The sequence below is a fragment of the Mytilus edulis genome, chromosome 10, assembly GCF_963676685.1.
Source record: "Mytilus edulis chromosome 10, xbMytEdul2.2, whole genome shotgun sequence".
Taxonomy (NCBI): domain Eukaryota; kingdom Metazoa; phylum Mollusca; class Bivalvia; order Mytilida; family Mytilidae; genus Mytilus; species Mytilus edulis.
The window spans coordinates 7,848,296-7,873,360 of NC_092353.1; the positions used below are offsets into that span (position 1 = coordinate 7,848,296).

Below are 25,065 nucleotides of genomic sequence, written 5' to 3' on the forward strand. Positions count from 1 at the left end.
GATAATACTTTATTCGTGCCAGGTATAATCATTTTTGGAAACAAAAATACCTAAAACACATTTTTTTTAAACTGCAAATTTACCAACTGCTAATAGGGGACAATAAATGGTGGTACTTCACCTACAAATTTAAAGGACAAATTAACATGAGTTCTCTTTGTCCCATAGCAATCCATGTATAGAATAAGCTAGTATCGAAGTATTTGAAAGTATTTTGGATTATTTCTTTTTGACGATCTTTCAATTTGACATGGGGAATGGTTTAAGAAAATCTAGAAAATTATTTTTGTTCTCCTGTTAAAAATGAATGAACGGACTGGCGGACGGACGGTTAAGTGGTTAATAATACCCAGTGAAATAAGTATTGACAGCTAAATTAAAAGCTTATATCGCGTTTTACACTTGAGTATTTAAGTAAACAAAAATACAGTTTCTTCCAATACATTTATACAATTCCGGAACACACACTTCAACAAATATGAGCTCTGGAATTACACGTTTTATCTGTTACATATCCGGGACCAGCAGTTCATAAATCATAATGTTCTGTTGATTTCAACATCCGGTGTAAAGGAATGATTTGCATACATGAGATGAATAATAATTTGAAAGGTATGATCTTTATTGTTTCCTGCATGTTAAATACCAATGGTTCGATAATTTTCAAAAGGCAACATCTTTTAAAAGCATGTGTTTGTTTATTTATTACTACTTAACTTAAGTTTCGTTGTATTGATATACATTGCATGAGGAAATTGTAGTATCTATTTGTGGATTGTGTAAACCTTTGATAAATTAACCTGACATATCACCGATTTCAAGGAAAACTAAAACTGAAAGTTAATTTTATAATTGTAAACAAACATTCTCAATTATGTAACTAGGTCAATTGGTGTTATATCTACGCATTCATAATATAATCTTGATATTCCAATGATTGAGATGTAAGATATGTCTATTCAGTCAAACATGATAGCAATGTCACACATTTGTTTTATACATACAAATACATTTTAAAGACGCACAAGGTGTTATACCACAATAAAAGGATCGAATTATTTTTTTTGTGTTATTGTGATAACTGTTGAGGGCCCTCATGGGGTTTTTGATTATGTGATTACTTGGCCGTTTTTTTAATGATTATTTGATTATTAAGCCAAATATTTCATGATTATTTGATTACCTAGGACTGTATTTTTAGTTTATGATTATTTGATTATTAAAGATAAGCAAATATTTAATGATTATGTGATTATATTGGCAAACAAACGGTGATTATGTGATTACTAGGACCCCCCTGTCACGTGTGCTAAATCTGTATTCTATTTATACTCAGTTACAGCCTCTGTTTCATATATGTATACGTCATTATGTAGTTATAATTAAACGAGATCTGGAACTGAACATGTCTGTTCAATAAGCCACACATAACATGGTGTCAGATTAATCCATTGAAAATGGAGATGAGGACTATCCATCCAGAACACTTCGCAATGTAAAAAGTTGTGCAAATTGTTAAGATTCTGTAAAAAGGAATTTAAGATGGAATCCACATTAGGATCAACGCCCAAAATGGACTGGGAAAGTGGTGACTTACCGACAGCATGGAAAACGTTCAAACAACACGTGCAGTTTATGTTCGAAGGACCACTTAAATCAAAGAACGAGTAAACGAAATGTAACTACCTCATGATATGGGTTGGAAATAAAGGCCGGGATATTTACTCCACGTGGAATTTACAAGTTGCAGAGGCCAAGCTTTTAAAGACGTATTATGAGAAATTCGAAAACTATGTAAAGCCTAAATCAAATAAATTGTATGCGAGGTACAAATTCACAACAAGAAAACAATCAGACGTAGAAACTTTCGAACAGTTTGTTACCGATTTAAGGATATTGATTAATGATTGTGACTATCAACAAAAAGAAGAAATGTTGCGAGACCAAATCGTATTTACCGTTAAATCACAGAAAATAAGAGAAAAACTAATAAACGAAGGAAGTGATCTAACTCAAAAAAGCAATCGATATTGCAAGAACATACGAACTATCGAAACAACAACTAAGGTCAATGAATGGAGAGGATACATCAATTCATGCGTTAAAAAAGAAACCGTCCGCGCACACATCAACAAGAAGAGAAGAATATGTACCTAGAAAGTACAATTCACAAAGGAATTCAAAGTGTGGAAAATGTGGACGTGATCATCGCCGAAATGAACAATGCCCTGCCGAAGGTAAGAAATGTAACAAATGTTTAAAGATGAACCACTTTGCTGCAATGTGTAAAACAAAACAAAACAAAACAAATCACGTGATTTCCGCAACAAAAAGAACATACACACGATTAGTGAATCTGACAGCTCATCAGAAGGTGAATTTTATGTAGGAACTATAGACGCTCCTATACACACTATAGATAACACGTGGTACGAGACCTTGAAAATAAACAATCAACCAATCAGATTTCAACTAGACACTGGAGCTAAATGCAACGTCATCTCTACAAAAACATTCTCGAAGCTAAATCTCGATGTAATCAAAACAAAACCAGACATCTCATTAAAGTCGTACTCAGGTCACAGTATCAAACCACGATATGCAGTTAACATTCCCTGCACTTACAAAGGTCAAACTTGTGATGTCAAATTCTATATTATTGATATAGATTCAACATCAGTACTTGGAGGAAAAGCATGTGCAGACTTTGAATTAATTAAAAGACTCTACACAATACAAACAGATGACAACCAAATCATTGAAAGCAATCAAATAAATCCAATACCGGAAGATATCCGAAAGAATTACGCAGACATTTTTAAAGGCATAGGGTGTATACCAGGAGAACACTCAATTCAAATTGACAGTACAGTACAACCTGTAGTACACGCACCTAGAAAAATACCAATAGCAATAAAGGACAAGGTTAAAGAAGAACTCCAGAGAATGGAACAAAATGAAATAATTGTAAAACAAACTGAACCTACTCCTTGGGTTAATTCTATGGTTACGGTTATAAAGCCAAATAACAAGGTCCGAATTTGTTTAGATCCAATAGACCTCAACAAAGGGATCCGTCGAGCGCATTATCCATTAAAGACTATCGAAGAAGTGATAGCTAACATGCCCGAAGCAAAAGATCTAAGTAAAATTGATGCAAAAAATGGATTTTGGCAGCTCAAGCTCACAGAAGAGAGCTCGAAGCTCTGTACATTCAACACTCCATTTGGTAGGTACAGATTCAAAAGGCTACCGTTCGGAATCGTCTCAGCCTCAGAAGTGTTTCAAAAGGCAATGTCTGTTCAATAAGCCACACATAACAAATGTTTGATGACATAGAGGGCGCAGTATCTATCATAGATGATGTTCTGATATGGGGCAAAGATTTACAAGAACACAACGAACGACTTAAAAAAGTTTTAGATAGAGTAAGAGAAAACAATCTAAAATTGAGTCCTGAGAAATGTGAATTCAGAAGAAATCAAATATCGTATGTTGGACACTTACTTACATCTGAAGGAGTGAAACCTGATCAAGAAAAAGTTAGAGCTGTAGAAGCTATGAATCCGCCTGAAAACAAAAGCGAGCTGTTAACGTTTCTAGGATTTATAAACTATCTTACCAAGTTCATACCGAATATGTCAGAAGTTAGCGCACCACTAAGGCAACTTCTTGAGAAGAAAACTGCATGGCATTGGAACGAGCAACAACAAACAAGCTTCCAAAAGCTGAAACATATGGCTACGAACTCGCCAGTACTTAAATACTTTGATCCAAAATTACCATTAACTCTTTCAGTTGACGCAAGTCAAAAGGGATTGGGTGCAGTGATTCTTCAAGAAGGAAAACCGATTGCGTACGCATCGAGAGCTATGACAATAAGTCAGCAGAGATATGCACAAATAGAAAAGGAAACACTAGCAATAGTGTATGGCTGTGAAAAGTTCCACCAGTATATTTTTGGACGAAAGGTACTTGTTGAAACAGACCACAAGCCGTTACAGGCGATATTTAAAAAGCCGCTATACCAAACTCCGCCAAGATTGCAACGTCTTCTATTGTCATTACAAAAGTACGATCTCAATGTACAATACAAGCAAGGGAAACTAATGTTTCTAGCAGATCACTTGAGTCGAAATTACCTGCAGGAAACCAAAGAAGACTTGGTTCCTGATTTAACGGTAAACGAATTAACTTTATTAGCGTATTTGCCAATCTCACAACAGATGTATGATAGATTTCAAAAGTCAACAGCCGAAGATTTTGAACTCAAAGAATTAACAAAAACAGTTATCGAAGGATGGCCGCTAGACAAGTCAGAATTAGTAAAGAGTATGACTCCTTACTGGACATTCCGAGATAAGATTTCGTGTGTAGATGGACTACTTTTTAAGTCACACAAACTGATTGTACCGAAAAGTATGCAACGTGAAATGCTAAATAAAATCCATGAATCGCATATGGGTATCAACAAATGTAAAGCCCGAGCACGAGATGTGTTATTTTGGAATGGAATGGCCGCTCAAATAGAAGATTTCATTAGCAAATGCTCAACATGTCAAGAGAATCAAAAAGAACAAACAAAAGAACCGATGATTGAATCAGAGCTACCGGAGAGACCGTGGTCGAAAGTTGCCGCAGATATTTTCCATTTGAATGGAAATGATTACATCTTAATCGTTGATTACTACTCCAAATGGCCCGAGATTCACAAATTAGACAATCTAACTAGTAAGAACACAATTGCTTACTTGAAAAGTACATTTTCAAGATGTGGAATTCCGGATATTTTCTACTCAGACAACGGAGTCCAATTCAGCAGTCTTGAATTCAAAGATTTCGCAAAGGATTACGGATTTCAACATCTTACATCTAGCCCTACATACGCACAATATAATGGGCAAGCCGAAAGGACAGTTCAGACAATTAAATCTTTACTGAAGAAATCCAAAGACCCGTACAAATCACTATTGGATTACAGGAATACCGCAATTACAGAATTGGAATTATCACCAGCACAAATATTCTATGGACGTAAACTAAAAACTACATTACCAACAACAGCACCGCTACTAAATGTTAACAATTCACAGGATATTCGCCGAAAATTAAAGGAAAGACAAAACAAACAGAAGCACTATTATGACAGACAATCAAAACCGTTAGAACCACTTCAAAACGGACAGAAAGTTTTAGTACACGATGGAAATAAATGGTCGAAACACGCGACTGTAAAACGTAAACATCACACTCCAAGGTCGTACGTAGTAGAAACAGCTGATGGGAGACTTTACCGGCGTAATAGAAAACATTAACGACCTACTAAATGTAACAAAGATCAACATACACAGAACATTGTGCCGATAGTGAATCATAATCATCAAGTTCATAAAGAGGTTATCAACACACCCAGTGCAGACGAAACATCAGCATGTGTAACTCAATCCGTCGTTACAAAAACAAGGTCAGGAAGGAATGTGCAAATACCAACAAAATTTAATGATTATGTGCGATAAGCGATGTCAATGTTCTATGTTTTAGAAATGTGTTTATCATTCGAATAGTGTGAAACCGAAAATAACAAGATAATTAGTAGTGATGAAATATATCAAATTAGAATATCGAATATAAAACATCATGGAGACGGGATGTATATAGAGGATTGCATGATTATTTGACTTTGGTTAAGCATAGTTAGGATATTTAGATTAGAATAGGACATTATAGACAATTAGATGAACAGTTAAATTCATAAGTGCTCTTTATTCAGATGGACAGTAATTGATTTTTCTTAATGAAATGTTTATGACAGTTCAATTCAATATCAGCAAACCGAATAAAAACAAATTTTATTTTGAAACTCTTTCGATATATTTAAATGATTTATTTAAAATGATAAATTTCGTTAATTTCTCATTTGCATATTTCTCTTTATTTTAATCTGCTACTTTCATTTTCTGATAAGGGGAGATGTCACGTGTGCTAAATCTGTATTCTATTTATACTCAGTTACAGCCTCTGTTTCATATATGTATACGTCATTATGTAGTTATAATTAAACGAGATCTGGAACTGAACATGTCTGTTCAATGAGCCACACATAACACCCCCATGAGGGGCCTCACTGTTAAGGATTTATGGACGAAATGTGTCTAACAAAAAAAAACCTTTTATCTGGTAACAGACAGACAATATCTTGTCTATAAGGGTACATATCTGTATTGAATTTAGCACAAGGGTTCATGCCACAAAAAAAGGGAATCTGTGGTTAAACTTATCGGAGATGATTGTTTTGGTACAAAACAGGAAATATGATTTCATGTTTACATTTGATACACATACTTTACACAGCATAATCATGATAATTGCGTTACTTTACGTTAGTGATATAAAAACAATATCAACAGAAAGTAAATTGGTATAAACAGTTCAACCAGTTTTAACAAATAAAAACATTTTTAAAGTAAGAAAGAATCATACAATTGTGAATTTAGATGTTTTTTGCAATTGTATGGCAATTTGCTATTCAGTAGTGTGGCTGGGGGAAATAAAATGAATTTTCATTTCAATTTTACAAATGAATGAAAAATCAAAAAACGTCAGGATTCACAATTTATTCTTTAAAAATATTACACCAAGTTTCTATCAAATTCCCTTCTCACTCCTTCAACATAAACATGAATATGTTTGAGGACACATGTAGTTGTTAATTTGGTCATTTAGTCATATTACCAATATTCTAATTCTGAAAGAGGGGCGAAAGATACCAAAGGGACAGTCAAATTCACAAATTCAAAATAAACTGACTAAACAAGAAAAGACAAACATACAACTAATAGTACACAAGACACAATATAGAAATCTAAAGACTAAGCAACTCGAACCCAACAAAACACAGGGGGTGATCTCCGGTGCTGACCAGTCTTTACAATTACATTACTATTAAATGTTTTGAGTTAACCAGAAAACCAGCAAATACCTTTATTTTGGTTTTTTTTTCTGGCGTAGGAAATATCCATCTCCCTTACTTTTTGAATCACAAAGTTTTAAATTGCATGATGTATAGCCATACATCCTTAAATATTCAAATGTTAAGTCCATACTGCAAAGATGGAAGTAAAAGTATACACGAGGAGATAAATTTTCTAGATGAGGTTCATAATGACATGATATAGCATGTTGAAGGATTTCGTAGCGGACAACGACCTTTTATCGTATTTCCATTGGTGATTCTATAAGAACTTGTGAATAAAATACAACTTTCATTGAATAGTAAAGGGAACGCAAAATCAAACTTTCACCAAACAAAAATGAGCTTATCAGAGAAAAAAGATAACTTTTCAGTAAATGTATCTGCTCAGCTTCAGTTGATTTTGGTTTCTCTTCGTACGCTAAATATGAAAGTACAGTAATATAAATACTTTCGATTGAAAGGCTGTAGGTTTGTTTTTTTTTTTGTTTTTTTTTAAGTCATATCGATTCTCAGTTTCAATCAGCATACGTTTTCAGATGGTCATGTTGTCCATATAGCAATAACAACACACCTACTAATGGACTGTTCGGTTTTTTCCCTATTGAGATGGTAATGATGGGTACCGTTGAGACCGTTCAATATGATACGTGAAAGATTGCTAATTGATGCTAGGTGGTCCATCAGCAACCTTGTTTGCAATATGTCTTATGTCTTCAAGTTCTGTTACATGATTATTTTCTATGCCTCATCGTATCTTTTTGCTCGCCATTTTCGACACTGCGTACTTGTGCAAAGTCAGGCAGTATTAAGAATGATAATGTATTGCTTCATTGCTGTGAAAAATGAACCTACTCTATTGAAGTCGATGGTTGTATCAACCGTCTGGTCGCTGCATCTTATGTATTCATACCCTAAGGGTATTGACAATTCCTTTTGTCAATCCTTTGCTAATATCATCCCCCCCCCCCCCCCCCAACATCGACCATTCCGTAATGTAAATTTCTCATCTTATTGTTTTGTTTCATAATATAAAATTATGCCTTCGGCTTTTTCTTGGTACATACAATCAAATGTCTCTGAAATCGGTTCAAGTGATTTGTTAATATTTAAGTTAATAATCATGAGATGCTATTCAAAAGTGTAAATTATGTTGGAATATTCAATAAAATGCAGTCAACGATTAAATCATGACATAAATTTTCTAGAACAAAACAAACGATTGTTCTAAAATACATTTAAACATATAAAAAGAAATAATTGTTGAAAGCAAATAAAAATATATTGTCACTGTCAGGTGAAAACCGTCGCAAAATGAATTCAAATGGCAAAGGGTCATGGCTAGACCTCCCTGATCTCATAATCTTCATAATATTTTGCAGTTATTAAGTTAATATAACGATAAAAATGTCACCAAAAGGAATATGGGTAACCATCTTGTCTTCTTTATTTACGAAGGGCTCAAAGTGCTAGTTTGGTATTCAAAATATAAGTGAAAAACCTAACGAAGACCGCGTAAATGACGGCGATGCCCTCTCGTTCTTTAAATGTTCATAAAATTCAATGACCTCTTAAATAATATATATATATATATATACAGATTGGGTTATAGAATTTTTCCAGAATAATGTCATCTTCAATAGCTATGAAGGGTTTTAAATTGTCACTTTTGAACTACAAATTGTCGATAATTCAAGGCAAAAGGCACAGGGCAATTAATGACAAGACCTCCCTGCTTTCTCAATCTTTATAATATTGTACATACAGTTAGTTGAGATAAAGATACAAATGCTTCCAAAAAGGAATATTGGTAAGCGTCTTGTCTTTTATGTTTACAGATTGCTCAAAGTGCCAGTTTGATATTCAAAAATGTTAAGTAAAAACCTACTGGAGACTGCTTAAATCACGATGAGATCATCTGTTCTTGCATTGTCCATACAATGTAATGTTCATTCAGACTTGGTGTATAAACAGATCGAATGAAAAGGTTCTCGAAGATTAATGTCATCTTCGATATCTCTGTCTGTTTTTAATTGTAACTGTTCAACTACAAATTTTCCAAAATTAATTCAAATGATACCGACCATGGCTAGACCTCCCTAATATCTCAATCTTTAAAATATTATGCATATATTTAGTTGAAATAACGATACATATGACACCAAAAGGAATCTGGGTAAACTTTGTGTCTTCTATGTTTAAAGACACCTCAAAATTCCAGTTTAAATTTTAAAATATAAAGTGAAAAACTACCGGAAAGACCAGTGGTCTCAAGAAGGTTTTCATTATAAATTTTGAATATCTAACTGACAGTTTGAGCACTCCATAACATAAGAAGACGAAAAAGATACATAAATTCCTTTTGATGTCATCTATATATATATAAACTAATTGTATGCATAATATTATGATGATTGAGAGCTAGACAACGCCATGTCCCCTGTCACCTGACTTTTTTTTATTTGAAAAGTGACAATTTAAGCCCTCATTACATATCAAAATTAACATTTTCAGGGAAATCATTTTACTAGTATCTGTATTTATACAAAGTCTACAGCAGTAATAAATTTTGTGGATATTGGAATACCAGAGGATTGACTGTTTAATTTTTCAGCGGTCTCCGGTCTCTCACTATAAACTTTGATTATCAAACTGGCACTCTGAGTTACCCATAAACTTAGAATACGAAAAGGTTATCCCAATTCTTTTTGATGTAATTTGAAAATGTTTTATGCACTAAGTGTATGCATAATATTATGATTATTGAGAGATCACAAAGAACTAGTTATGGGCATGTGCCTCCTGGATATAGCTTGATATTTCGATAATATCTTTTATTTTTTTCTTTCATGAGTTGTTTCTATTTCTATTTCTAAATCTTAATAGAGGGCTGTTTCTTTTTGTTTCTGAAATATCAAGTGTCCATTCGTGGTGATGTTCCTTTGATAAAAATATATAGGTCACAAAGAGAAATATCGATTTACATATAAGGGTTTATGTATTCTTGTAAACAAGAAATTTCTTTTCATGTTCTTTCATTTCAATTGTTATCTGCATGATAAAAACATGAGGACTAAAAACGCCAATTCCGTAGTTATGAACTGACCACTAAGTATAAATTCCTACCTTATGTGCAACCAAGTTCATTATTGATGATTACGGTTAATTGAATTTTACATATTTACATAAGTTTTCATAAACTACAATAATATATTTATAATTGTATGAATTGTTCAAAGATGTGACTTGGGATATGTTATATCTACCCGTTTATTTCTATTTTGTATATGTCACCATTATAGGTACATCAAATCTGATAACGGTGGCTAGGGTCAGTTTAAGGAAAATATTGAGTATAGTTATCATTTCCGTTTTGTTTGTCAAATGTACACTACCTGTATGAAACTTGGAATAAAGCAGTTAACCGATGTTCAAGTTTCAGAAACCGATTAAAAACACATTTCCAAGCACTGAGAGAATCGAATGAACTCCTTTTGGAGCTTAACCATGACACGTCGACCGCGTAACACTTGAGTCAACATTTACATCCTGTTATCTGAAGTGATTTTGGTTCACAACTGTTCCAAACTATATTTATAGTAACTTAATAAAATCTTACTTATAATGCCATTTTCATCGTCTTCCTAATCGCCAACACATCATTATCATTACATTATCTTTACATTCTTTTCATTCTTAATCAAATTATACTACAAACTTTATAATTGGGATTTAAGTATAAAGAATGTGCACGGGTTTAACATGTTTGTAAGAGCTCTTCTTAACTGGAGCCGGTGTAACACCACAACAAATGAACAAAGTGTAAAAACAAGTGGTTGTCGGTTTTGAGAGCCTATCATATTTGTTTTTCTGTTTAGAATTAAAGTCCTTTATAGCTGACAATATGGAATAACTTTTTATAGGTGAAGGAAACGGTGGCCCATCATTGTTCACACCAATATCATTTGACCTGTGGTGGATAGCTGTCTTATTGGCAATTATACCATATCTCTTATTTTTATATCAACTCAAAAGATCGATATAAGGAATAACACAATTCAAATACAAACAGAGGACACAAAGCACCGAAATAGTAGTTACTGAAAGCCTGGTTGAAATCCAAATACAATTACTCAAGATCTCCAAGACTAAATAATCAATTAGTTCTCGTCCGGATTTAGTGTTAACACATAAACAGTCTATAAAACCCATTATCTGTACGTGTGTGCAATGCAAACACATAAGTAAACATTTTTGACATGATGAAGTTTAATGAGTTCTCATATTTGTACATATATAACATAATATTTGGTTTTATTTTGTCAAAAATGAATTCCTTATTAATTCTTTAAAAAATAATATTTAAGATTTTACTACTTTATTTAATTGGTAATCTTCAAGGAGAATTATTTTCTTTCTAAATACGCAGGTCTTATATGTATATGCATCACCTTACAAATCTAATATCCTGTTTTTAAAAGCACTTTACAGGTAGAACCAAACTTCCTTAAGTTTCCAAATTTTTGCATTCATCAGGTTTTGTTATTTTGTTGTTTTTGTTTTAATTTTGACGAATGTAATGACACACAACAGTATACAAAACTCCATAAAAGAACTAAAGACAGAGCACCTCGAATATTACTATCATTTTAAATTAAATTTAAAACAATTTGAAAGACAATAAGGTTTCAATTAATTGCTAAAATAATAAAATTGTTACTGTTAATATTTTTACCCAAACCTTTAATCATATATTGTATCATTTTTTCTATTTTCTATTAAACCTTCATGAATAATACCAAATGACTTATATTTAAATCATATTAATTTCCTGAGCTAACGTATAAAAAGGGGGAACTCATACTTTTTTGACAATTTTACCTATTATGTCGGTTTTGTTCTTGCATCGTTGTAAATACATGGTATTTGATGCGACTGTTATACAATGAGATTTTAAGCGCTATAAAGCCAGGTTCAATCCCCCATTTTCTCCATTTAAAAATGCCTTTTCCAAGTCAGAAATATGACATTTGTTGTTTATTCGTTTGATGTGGTTTATCATTTGATTTTGGACTTTCGATTTCGAAATTTCCTCGGAGTTCAGTATTTTTGTGAATTTGCTTTTGTCTTATCTAACAAATACGTACCTTCGTCAGAAATTAAGCAGGCCCATAAAAGATTTGGATAGTTTTTGAGTTGAATGCCGATATTTTTTAGCTTTGTAAAGTTACGAAAATACTAAACTCCGATGAAAATTCATAAATGAAAGTCTCTTATCAGATAATAAGATTAGATGGAAAATTAACGAATGGATAAGTTCTCTACATATTGATTCATATTTATAAATGATGTTCTTGTACCGATAAAATTTAGTGAACGTTTTAAACCAAAGTGTAATAATGTTTAAGTCCTACAGAGATTTTTTCCGTTTAAATCAAATACGTTGTTACATACACGAGCGATTTGAATAAATTGAGATATCTATAAAGACCATAATGTGCTGACACGGGAACTTCAACATTTAAAAATGGATAATTAACAAAAGAAAATTATAAATCATCACTTGTATCATACCTTTTGGTATTAAGCTTCCCGTTTAAAATACAGATATAAATAAATGAATTGTAACTCATAACAATACAGAAACAAGTCTGCAAGAAGTGATACACAGTAAGTCCCGATGTGTGTTTCGATAACTTTTTATCTTCATAAAAAATATTAATTTTTTAATCTTTATTTATAAGACTTTGTGCTAATACAGACCATATCATGTTGAATATAGTTTTTCTAACTTTTTCATATAAGGCCATCTCTTTCATGGAAGGAAAAATTCATTAAATAATGTTTTCTTACCCTGGTATTTGTTTTTTTTTTATTTCCTTACAGTAAATTATAAGAGCTATCTTGTTATATTTTAGTTCAAGATTATATTCATGATATTCCAAAGGTTTTTTTATGCTCACATTATTGTTTTATGTTTTGTTTTGTTTTTCTTTATATTTAGGGAAAAAGATGTCCAAAGCTGTTAGTTTTATTATATATTTAGAAATCAGCATGATCTCTACTACAGTTTGGCTAAATTACAAGTATATATAGATATAGATATCGTTTTAAGTTTACAACTATTGTTCTGTCCCAATTAATTTATAGTCATGCTCTTATATATTTTACACAACATTTTACAAAATTTATATTGCATTTTCAAGCAGAAATAATCTCCTAAGATGGATTCTGAAGAAAATGCAAACATTCAACAAGATAGTGTTGATGCTGGTTCTCCAGATGAGGGTGTTAATGTTCAAGTGGTTGGGCGAAGCAATGTGGATAGTCCAACAACAAGAATCAAGCTAGGAAATAGCGTCAAGGTTGCATATGAAGAAAATTATGCTGCTGGTCAGAGAGAAAACAATGGGAATGGTGATTCTGCGATAAAACTTTCTTCTACTGTGAAAGATTCAGAAACTGAAAAAGAAAGCAAGAAATCAAACGCTACTGCAAAATCAAATTCAGGTTAGTAAAGTTTCTTTTTGAACTATACTGCTATCAGTTATTGAAGTTACTAGTTTTACAAATAGTCATAAGATGAACGTATGTTTTGTGGCTATCAGTTATGATAAACCGAAATGTTCATCATCTGGTTGTTTTTCTCTCACAGTATAGTCTATGTAATGGAATTCTTTGCAACTGTAATGTTAATAATGCAGTTGCAGATTCTGGCTATGAAATATCAGACATTCCATAATTTTAAACTACTAAAGAGCTGGCTGTGACACCTTAGCTCTTAGATCCTTATGATTTCTACTATTAAGCAATGAAGTTATTTCATAGTTAAAAAGGGTAATGATAAATGGTTTCATAATACGTTAATTTCTTTGAACTCTGTAAACGGTGTATGTTCGTATTGGCTAACACAAAGTGCACTAAATGTATGATGTATATAAAAGACAGAAGTTTTCAGGATGATAATTTCTTTTGTATACTAGTCTATACTTCAATTCCTTTCTTCTGAACATTATATTGCTGGTTTTTTTCATGTTTCGCTTTTTATTGCCTCCTTGGCATTTTTTATAGCTTTTCATATAAACTAAACAAAGCGTTCTGAATGTCATATTAGAAAATCCCAAACTTGAGAACACTAATTTTAGGCAAGAAAGTAAAAAAAGTCCTGTTTATGACGAAATGTTAATTAAACAAATGTTTCATGTACTTCTGTTGATAGACTGTTTTTTACAGATGCAACTACAAGTCTGAACATCAACCAAGCGATAAGTATTAATATCAAAAGAAAAATGCCAAAACAAGTGGACGCCATCATGCAGTTAGTATGTGCGTGTTTAAATTTCAATACATTTATAACACTGGAATTGAAAAATGAGGACTTCAAAACTGCGGAAACTAAACATTTTGATGAATGGTATGACCGACTAGAGAAAAAAATGAAGTTGCATTTTGATGATACCCCAGCAGATCTAATAAAACTTGATAAGTCCAGCCATTGTAACTCGGAGTATATTTTGTTGCAGATATGTCCAGCAAAGTTTGTGTGCTCTTTGGATACGTATTTATACTTTCCATCAGTCTCTTCAGTTGACCAAGTGAAAAACGAGAAGGCTATTGGCATCTTAACTCAGAAGAAACATTTTGGTGAGCTTCCCTCTAATCATGATAAATCATTTATCTACAAACGAACCGTTGAAGGTCTAAGGAGAGAACATGTAGATGTCCAGTTTAAGGAAGTAACTTCGAAAAACATTCCAAGAGCCATAGCTGATATGGTGTCAAAATATATTTCTGCATTCGCTAACCATAAGGGTGGATGTATTTACTTTGGAATAGAGGATAAACAAGCATTAGTTGTCGGAGTAGATTTGTCCAATACTGATGAAGAGGATATAGGTAAATTTCAATTATGTGCAAAAAACAAAATTATAAGTATATTAAAGTTTCAATTCAAAATAGAAGTCAAATAAGATATATCCAACACTAATGAATAAATTAAGTAGTTATAAAGGACTTTAAAAGATAATTTCATATGTAAAATGAGATTGTCTATTACTGAAGTAAAAAAACTTTCAAAGTTTTTCGATCGATTTAGAGATTTGTGAGCAGTTGATTTCATCAAATATAAGCATTTGATGCAATCCCAAATATTTTAGTACGGGAACGGTGGCAAGGGAGAATCCTCCGAACTGTGACACTGACCCAATGATTGTATACACTTATAAAATGTACCTAAACAAGTCGTTTTTGAACATCTTTGGTATTTTGGGGGGATAATCTTATGTTCATGCTTGAAGATATTGATTTGCTATATGGTATATATTTTATCATGACAAGACATACATCTAGTTCGAATTGTGTTCCGGTCTGATATAGCCGTATATATATATTTATATTGAAACTATCATAGTATTTGAAGTGACGATCACAATGAGAGCACTGTTCCCCATTCTAATTTTTTTCATACCGATTTCTAACGGCAACAGGACAAATCAAGACTCGAAACAAACATTATATGTATCAAATCACATCAGTTTTCCCTGTAGTTGAAAACACCTTTCTTACATTGCTTTGCTGAAGTCTGTACGTTGACCTTTAATTATTAATTTCTACTTGCATCCAGTAGACGGGATCAGTTATAAAGCAAAATAAAACTAATCGATATCTATGGGGTTCAAAAATGGTTTTGTTAAAATGTTAAGATGACATGCAAATATAATCACTGTCGTATATTATGACAAATACCGTACATTTCATATATGTTTCAGTTAACTCGCTGGAAGAACGAATTAAAAAAATGCAGTGGATACACAGCCCATTGTCAATGAAGAAAGGTAAACATTGGGATATTCGTTTTGCACAGATTGCTGAAAAGCCAGCAGATTTGAAGGTTAGTTGTTTGGGGTTTAAATTTTATGGTAAATATTTATGCATCTTATAACAGTTATTATAAACATTGATGGTACCATATAAGCAACTAAAACTATAAATCTAAATTTTCATTTAAAATGATATAATGAGAAATTAATGGGATATTTGATTACTAAATATTCCCAAGGTTACTAACTTACTGCCGGACTGCGATGCTGAAATTTATTTACAAAATAAAGGAATAATTGGTCTATGAAGGAAAATGAATCAGCAATGTGTCAAAATGTAGACAATTAATGAATCAAGCATTTGGTAATCAAAGGAAACTTCAAAATCACTTACATATATAGTTGAGTATTGGAATTTTCAAATCACTCAAATAGGTGATATTAAAATTACTTGTTTGGGTCATATCCATGACTGTTAACTATGAAAGAATGTGACAACATGGATAACAAACAAGGCAAAGTAAAACCACAATGATGCAAGGTAAAATTTTACGACCTGCAACGTGAATTAATCTACTTTCTATTCTGTATACCTGTATAACTGATTCAGAAAATATTTGAATAACTACCTTCCAAGGATTTATCATCTTCGTTTTCGTCAAAGTGTGAATACACCACGGCAAAGAGTCTTTGAAAAGAGGAATATTCAAAAGCAGCATTGGATCCTTAAACTTTAATTGAAATCATTTTTTTTTCAATTATCTTGCACTAAGACTGTTAAGTTGTTTATGAAAATATATAAAACAATAACGAAACACAAATATTTGTTTTTATATTACAGCAGTATAATTAGTATTTGTAGCTTTTATAATTGAGTGTGGTTGTATTGCTTAACATCAAGTTGCATATTTATGAGTATCGATGATCTAATGTAATATAATTTTTCAACATCAGGTTTTGCCTTCTTGGGTCAAAAGTTGTTGTTTCATTTCAGGAAAAGCTGTTGAAAGTCATAGTTGTATCAGTTGCTGAAATACCTGGTTTAGTTTAAACATATTTTATTGTTCAAAACAAATGGATTAGACACAAGTTTTCCAACTTAGTTCCGTCTTCTCCATAATATACATGAATATACATTATATTTATATAGCACATTACATAAATTTGTATTTTTCTAATAAGCATGAAGGCATGAAAATAATTAAATAAATCAAAACTATTGTTACTATAACATTTATACACAAAGAATAATAGAAACGGCTCAATGGATATCAAACGTTCTTCTTTTAAATAATCAAACACACCCAAACGATTAGTCTAAAGGGAAAACACCTACTGTTATTAGTGTGTGTTTTAAATGACTTTCTATAATATTTACCTGTATAAGTTGTAAAAGTAACATGCAATATTGTGAATATATATAATTGTGATACGGACATTAAATTCTGCCGTTAAAAATGCGGATAAAAGGATGACAAGAACAAAGATTTAATGTAAGTATCGTTTTTGTTTTAACTTCAATAATTGAAATCCATTGAGGCGAAACATTATGTTACCGTTATGAACAATAAATCAATCATTCGAACAATGCATCGTCTGTACTTTAGACTAGTAAATAAAACAATAACCAGCAAGGTTGTTATCAGAGTGAGAAACGTTGAGTTTCTTTTATATATTTATGTACTGCAGAAAATATTACAAAATTGTCTTTTGTATCTAAGTTGTCATTACCAAACAATAACAAATCAATTGTAACAGGAATGTCCAAGTGGGTCAGTTCAGTAAGCATAACATTTCTTTGCGATGCAAAGTTATTACAATATAATAAATAGTGTTCAACACTTTCACTAGTGTACCCACATGCACAATATGCATCATGTACTAAGTTGGCCTTGTTTAAATCTGCGCTCAATGCACTGCACTTGTTGCGTAGCCTTGCATGTAATACAGATAGCAGTCTATCTCCATAAAAATAGTACCTAGGAGGTTTTACATTATGAAAATACAGTTGTTGCAATTGTAACTTGAAAGAAAAGAATGTAGGAATTTGACGAATATGCAAATCTAATTCATTCCACAATGTAATAGAAGAAGGAAAAAAAGACTGTTGATAAACTGATAGACGATTCAATGGTATATTAATGTTATGTCTATTTCGAAGGTTATAATTATTAGTATCTGATACATACGGAGGAACCAATTCTTGTAAATAATCCGGTGTTTGATTATTTACAATTTTATAAAACATGGTCAGTTTTTTAACTTCCCTTCTGACACTTAATTTCTCCCATCCCGTCTCTCTATAAATAGAGTTGATACTAGCATAACATGGTAAACCGGTAACTATACGTGCAGCTTCAATCTGTATCTTTTCTAACCTTTCTAATACCTGGTGGTGTGTTCACGGCTGTTCCAGAGTCTTATTATGCAGATAATGATGGAAATGTATTACCATATTTGGATTTAACTAAATGGAAACAAGAATTGATAAACTCATACAAAGGTATTATTTTATTTCTTTCTTTTTATCTTTTTTTGGGTGAGGGGTACTATGGTGTTGCAGTTATGTTCATGACTTCTGATTTTTGAAGAAGATATTGCCAACAAACTGGTTTACGATTATCACCCAGAATTGCTAGATTGATATGTTTTATATGTGTCTCCATGAAAGAAAAATATATATGTTCGCGTTATTATTTCTAAATACTCTAGAGCATTCTGTATCATGTATGCTCATATGTATTATGAATGCTGATGTTGTTGGTATAGCTTTAAGTGTTTCAGATATCAGACAACTATCGATTTCTGTGCATATTTCTTTTCCTTTTGACTTTTATACAAGACATGATATTTGAAAATCATATCATTAAATAACTGAAGATATTGTCAAATAGTTATTTTATCTTCACAATTCCATTTTGAAGTATTTTACATTGAAATATTATCTTCTTGCAATAGACACTACATTTATGATATTTACAAACGAGAAATTAGACTTGATTCAAAAAGAAAAGGCAGGCAACCCCAACATATGGCTTTCTAAAACAGACACTGTGATTCGAAAGGGTATTATTTATTACAAATATTTATGTTTATTACAGTATTCAATTAGCTATAGATGCACTTAACTTATTAATATTTGTTTACGTTTAATATTTCTATTTTACTGAAATATCTGATCTTTTGTTTCTTATAAATTTATCAAAATATCTTAGCAGTTGTCGAAATACGACAACATAAAGTTGAAATTAGGACAACTGATATACATTATATTGGGTGCTATTATCGATATTTTTCTTTATTTTAAAAGAATGTAGTGAATTTTAAATTTAATACATTTGAAAGCATCGTACATTATGGTTATTTGTTCTCTTTTTATCTACAGCAAACAATATAACAGACTGGATGCTCGTGCGAAATCCTATTCATACTGAAAGAAATTACAATTCACTATCCGAGTACATGACAAGCAAGAAGTGTGTTGTTCTGAAAGGTAATCTATGATAAATAGGTTCAATATGTTTGCCTTTATTAGACAATCACCATCTTGATATCAATGGCTCTTATGAATTTCAAAATGTATTTTTGTCAAATGATTTACTTTGAGAAATTGTGTTTTCGATTGACAGTTGTCAAATTGGCACTCATACCAACTTTAAAGTATCAAACAATAGTGTCTCTGGTGTTTTTTTTCTTAAAAATTTAGAAATTTCAAAAAGAAATAATCAATTGCTCAGTATTGCGCAATAGATTTTTAAGATCTTTTACAACAATTTATTTGTGTCAGAAAACTTAATTACGTCAAAAATTTTATCACAATCCAAATTCACACAGTGTCAAACTTGCCCCAACTGTTCAGGGTTCGACCTCTGCTGCGGTCTTATCAGGCTGCGCTCAGCGAAGTATTTTACTGCAAATCGCTAATCATCACAAACTAGTCTATGACTAATAATATTCTTTTACGTTACTTATACATCCTGCAGACGTGTTGTTGTGCTGTGGTAATTTCTATTTTTTTTTATTGTGCTTTGTCTATATGACATTTTTCCCTTTGTTGGCATATTTGATTGGTTTGTTTTTGTAATTAAGATTTAACACAATCTTGACTCTCGTACCCCTATTTTTTATCTTTGTAGCTGTATATTGTTATATAAAAAAGAAGATGTGGTATGATTGCCAATGAGACAACTGTCCACAAGAGACCAACATGACACAGACATTAACAACTATAGGTCACCGTACGGCCTTCAACAATGAGCAAAGCCCATACCGCATAGTTGTTTTGGTATGTCTGTGTGTTAAGTTCACACACTGCTCTACATATAATCGAATTGATGCACCTGTCATACAAGTGAGACTTTTAGATGGCTTTAAATCCGGTTTTTTTAACTATTTTCTAAATAAGGAAATGTCTTTACAAAGTCAGGAATATGGCAGTTGTTTTTTATTTGTTTGATATGTCAGGACTTTCCGATTTGAGTTTTAGCTCACCATGGCCGATGTGCTAAAAAAAAATAATAAGGGTAAAATTCTGTTTTTGGCTTATATCTCTGAAACTGAGGCATTAAGAGCAAATCTAACAGGTGGCAAAAATATTCATCAAATTAAGATTTATCTGCCCTGAAATTTCAGACGAATCCGTATTGTGGCCCCTGCGTTAGTAATTTTACAGAAATTTTGCATTTTTTTTTATTATCTTAGATATCATTATAATATCCAATTCTTATGATAAACATTATTTAATATGATTTCCTAAGCACCAGTAAATGCAGCTGAGCAACACAGGCACTTAAGAGTCTCTCATTTTTAAAGTCAGGTACTTTTATTATTTGGATTTTTTTAAAGGGGAAGGGGGTTGATCTTGTTTTTTTTTGGTCAATTTTCGTACTCATTGTAGGTCCGTTTGTTATTCTGTATAATGACTTTTAAAAATCTTTAAAAAAAAGCTTATATTGTACATTAACTAGTAAATAGATACAATTATTGGTGAACTTGGATTTACAGAACCTAGGTAAATGTCCAGTTTCAAATTCGTTGACCACATTCGTTCTTTGTCAGGACTATGCTGTGTCAAATAATTCATCACATTCCAAATTCAGACCCATCAAAAGCTTAGATAAAGTATCCATAGTTGCGGTCGTAAAATGCTGCGCTCCCCTACAGAGCATTCTATATACTGTGATTCAAAATAGTAATGAATTATTTTGTAAAAAGACGTTATAGATCAAACTAATTAGTTCAGTTATGTTTTCTTGTTTTTGTTCAAATGTCTTGTTGATTGAGTTAAGCCATTTCAATTGATTTGTGGTAGCGTGTTGTTTTGTATTGTATTATGTTCCACTACTGTCTCACAATTTGCCAGATGCATCAGAGTTTTAATCACATCCTTTGTATATTTCATTGAAAAAAACCAGATTCGAGATCAGATAAAGTACATAATCGAAAATAAAATCTTTTTTTTTCGCAATTAGGTATGGTTGGAACTGGCAAGACAGAGCTAGCGCTTAAATATTGTTGTCATGTTTCAAAAAAAAAGGATACTTGGATTTTCAAATGCACAGACAAGTTCTCACTAGAACTATCAATGCGAGAAATTTGTCATTGTCTTTCTATTCATGAAGTTCCCAAAAATCAAGATGAGGAATTTCAAGACAAAGTAATAGAAAAGTTAGCTGAGGTTATAGTAACAAATATTAGGAATGAAAGGCAAGATATTAACCATATCTTTTTGTTTGACGATGTCAAAGAAATGACCCGATTCAATGTTGATGGCTTCCTTCACAAATGTTTGTGTACATACAACATTAAATGTATTGTCACCTCCGTTCTTGCCATTGAACCAGAAGATGATGTAAGGATAATTGAAATTACAGGTTTTACAGATGACGAGGCGTTAGATTTTTTACGAGAAGGAAAGAAACTAAATTCATCTGAAAAGGAAGACGCTAACCAACTTGCTCGAAAGTTTAGCTGCAATCCGAAAGGATTGCATATTGCACGAACCTATATGAAGCATTTAAGATTAACAATTGGTGGTTTCATTAAGCGACTGAAACTGCCATCGGACATATTAAAAGTTGAAGAAAGTCGTGTCATAAAGAGAACTGTAAGCAATCAGATGTTTTCGTCGCTGATCACCATATTACATGAAATTCATCAACAATATCAAGAGGAAAATCAACTGGAAGTATTTGAAATGCTATTGATGCTACAATATTTGCATGTTGAAAAGATTCCGGTAACTATTTTCTCTAATATCAACACTGAAGGCTCCAGAATGGGTGCTGATGATCTACTGCATGTGATTGATAACTGTTCATTGGGAACAGTCGAGGGTGAAGATGATGGCATGTATGATTGTCGCTTATTAAGTACCCATGACGTCGTTGTTTTAGTTTTGTCAATTTATTGTGAACACGAAGGAAGAACCATTTATTCGTCAAAGAAAGAACTCGTCGAAAAATTACTTGGATCGTTTTTCCTATTAATGGATAAAGATAATGAAAGCAGACATAGTTTTAAACATCATACTTTACTTTTACCACATGCACGAGCTGTCATTAATCATCTAAATGCTTACATCAATGAGAAAAACACAAATGTTACTTCCAACGTGTGTCTACAGAACACAGAACTCATTGTTAAGATTATATACATGAATGATCTTGTGGGATTTATATCGAGTTACAGTGAAACATGCACTTTTTCGCATTTATATTTTGAGCAGGCCAAATGTTTCTTGTTTCAAATGCTTAACTTAGATGTAGAAAAGTTCAATGCTGAGATAACTGCATCGTGTGAAAGTTTAACTGATATTGAAAGTATGACAAAAGTTGCAATGCAATGTGCATCACCGATATGTAAAGCGATTTTGAATTTCGTTCAAAATAAAGATCAAATGCAGGTACTACAGAAGGTTGCTAAAGAATATTTGCTGAATAAAAACCGCAATGCAGCTGATGTTGAATTATTAAAGTGCAAGCTTAGAAAAACAAATCTTGAAAGGAGAACAAAATTAACAGAAGATGAATACAAACAATTAAGTAAAGAAGGTAATGCGATCCCAGAATATTTGTTAGGTGCATTTTTCTTGTATGAAATTGTCACATCGTTTCTTTATACATATGGCAGACTGATGTTTTATCTTCCAGGGAGTAGTAAACCTAAAGAGGCACGATCCTTCTGTTTGTATTTGTACATTGCACAACGTTTACACACATGTTTGTGTAACAATCAATATGGTTCAAATTTGGAAATGGAACAATGCCGTGAGTTTCCACTAGACAATGATACAAAAGATAGTTCGATACTTAAAGCTTTTCAAGACACCGCAAACCCTTATCGAAATCTAGACAATTTTGATATTTTGTCGACAATGCATATAGAGAGAAGTGTAATTCAGTCGACTATGGATCCAGCTCTTGAAATTACTGAACCAGACTATGATATTTTTCAATCAAACCTCACCATTTGTGAAGATCGATTTAATGAAAGCAAAAATTACATAGAGTTTGGTATAGTTAAGCTCAGTACAGACAGAAATGACTTTAATAAAATGCTATGGTTAAAGCAGATAACCAGAGTTTTCAGGGTTCTTCTTACTAACAATACAAACTTACATTCGGAAGGTTTGAAGTTGGCTCAGAAACTTTCAAAAGAAATTCAAAAGATGGAAAACAGTATGGCATATCCAAGTTTACAGATTTCACTTGGAGAATTATATCTTGATCTTGGTGAAACAAGGTTCGCAGAATCCTGTTTTAGGGACCTAATTCCTAACTTTGAAGATACAGGCATAGAAAAATTGTATTTGAACAAATATCAGAGAAGATCGTGCATAAATTACATAAAATGCCGCATTGAAAACTACCAAGATAAACATCATCACTTAGAAACATTGGCAAAAATAACAGCGTATTCACGAGGACTGACTAATCATACTAGACAGTTGGAAAAAATGCAAAAACTAGAAATTAAGTTGAGTCAAAAACTTAAATCAACGTCAGAACAGGAATCGTTATGATATCAATATTGCTGTTTTTGAAAAGATAATGTGATTTCTATTCTTAAAAAAAATAAAGGTTTTACAAATTTGATGATCTCAAACATAAGAATGTTCAATAAAGCAAGTGCCTTATTATTAAAATGTATTTGATATTTAATAGATCTGTGATATAGTTTTAATGCAAGATAGAAAGATTCAGAGCTACAAAAATTAATTTTATATTGAATTGCACATTTTTATACGACCGCAAAAATTGAAAAAATGTTGGTCGTATATTGGTATCACGTTGGCGTCGTCTGCATCGTCGTCGTCGTCGTCCGAATACTTTTAGTTTTCGCACTCTAACTTTAGTAAAAATGAATAGAAATCTATGAAATTGGGATTGATTTTGGGAGTTTTGGTCCAATCATTTTAGGAATTAGGGGCCAAAAAGGGCCCAAATAAGCATTATTCTTGGTTTTCGCACAATAACTTTAGTTTAGGTAAATAGAAATCAATGAAATTAAAACACAAGGTTTATGACAACAAAAGGAAGGTTGGGATTGATTTTGGGAGTTAAGGTCTGAACAGTTTAGGAATTAGGGGCCAAAAAGGGGCCAAAGTAAGCATTACTCTTGGTTTTCGCACCATAACTTTAGTATAAGTAATGAGAAATCTATGAAATTTTAACACAAGGTATATGACCACAAAAGGAAGGTTGGGATTGATTTTGGGAGTTTTGGTCCAATCATTTTAGGAATGAGGGGCCAAAAAGGGCCCAAATAAGCATTTTCTTGGTTTTCGCACTATAACTTTAGTTTAAGTAAATAGAAATCTATGAAATTTTGACACAAGGTTTATGACCACAAAAGGAAGATTGGGATTGATTTTGGGAGTTTTAGTTCAAACAGTTTAGGAATTAGGGGCCAAAAAAGGGCCCAAATGAGCATTATTGTTGGTTTTCGCACAATAACTTTAGTTTAGGTAAATAGAAATCAATGAAATTTTTACACAAGGTTTATGACAACAAAAGGAAGGTTGGGATTGATTTTGGGAGTTAAGGTCTGAACAGTTTAGGAATTAGGGGCCAAAAAGGGGCCCAAGTAAGCATTATTCTTGGTTTTCGCACCATAACTTTAGTATAAGTAAATAGAAATCTATGAAATTTAAACACAAGGTTTATAACCACTAAAGGAAGGTTGTGTTTGATTTTGGGAGTTTGGGTCCCAACAGTTTAGGAATAAGGGGCCCAAAGGGTCCAAAATTGAACCTTGTTTGATTTCATCTAAAAT

At 32.2% G+C, this 25,065-nt stretch overlaps 1 protein-coding gene across 1 annotated transcript; it reads left to right on the plus strand.

The window, feature by feature from the left end:
• Positions 1-556: 556 nt before the first annotated feature.
• LOC139492099 (uncharacterized) lies at positions 557-23,951 on the plus strand. Its single transcript, XM_071280242.1, has 9 exons — positions 557-612; positions 13,180-13,480; positions 14,204-14,866; positions 15,739-15,860; positions 16,784-16,826; positions 18,179-18,292; positions 18,748-18,855; positions 19,175-19,282; positions 21,261-23,951. Exons 2-9 carry the CDS (start codon positions 13,195-13,197, stop codon positions 23,810-23,812), a joined length of 3,996 nt encoding a protein of 1,331 aa, XP_071136343.1. The 5' UTR covers positions 557-612; positions 13,180-13,194; the 3' UTR covers positions 23,813-23,951.
• Positions 23,952-25,065: the final 1,114 nt, after the last annotated feature.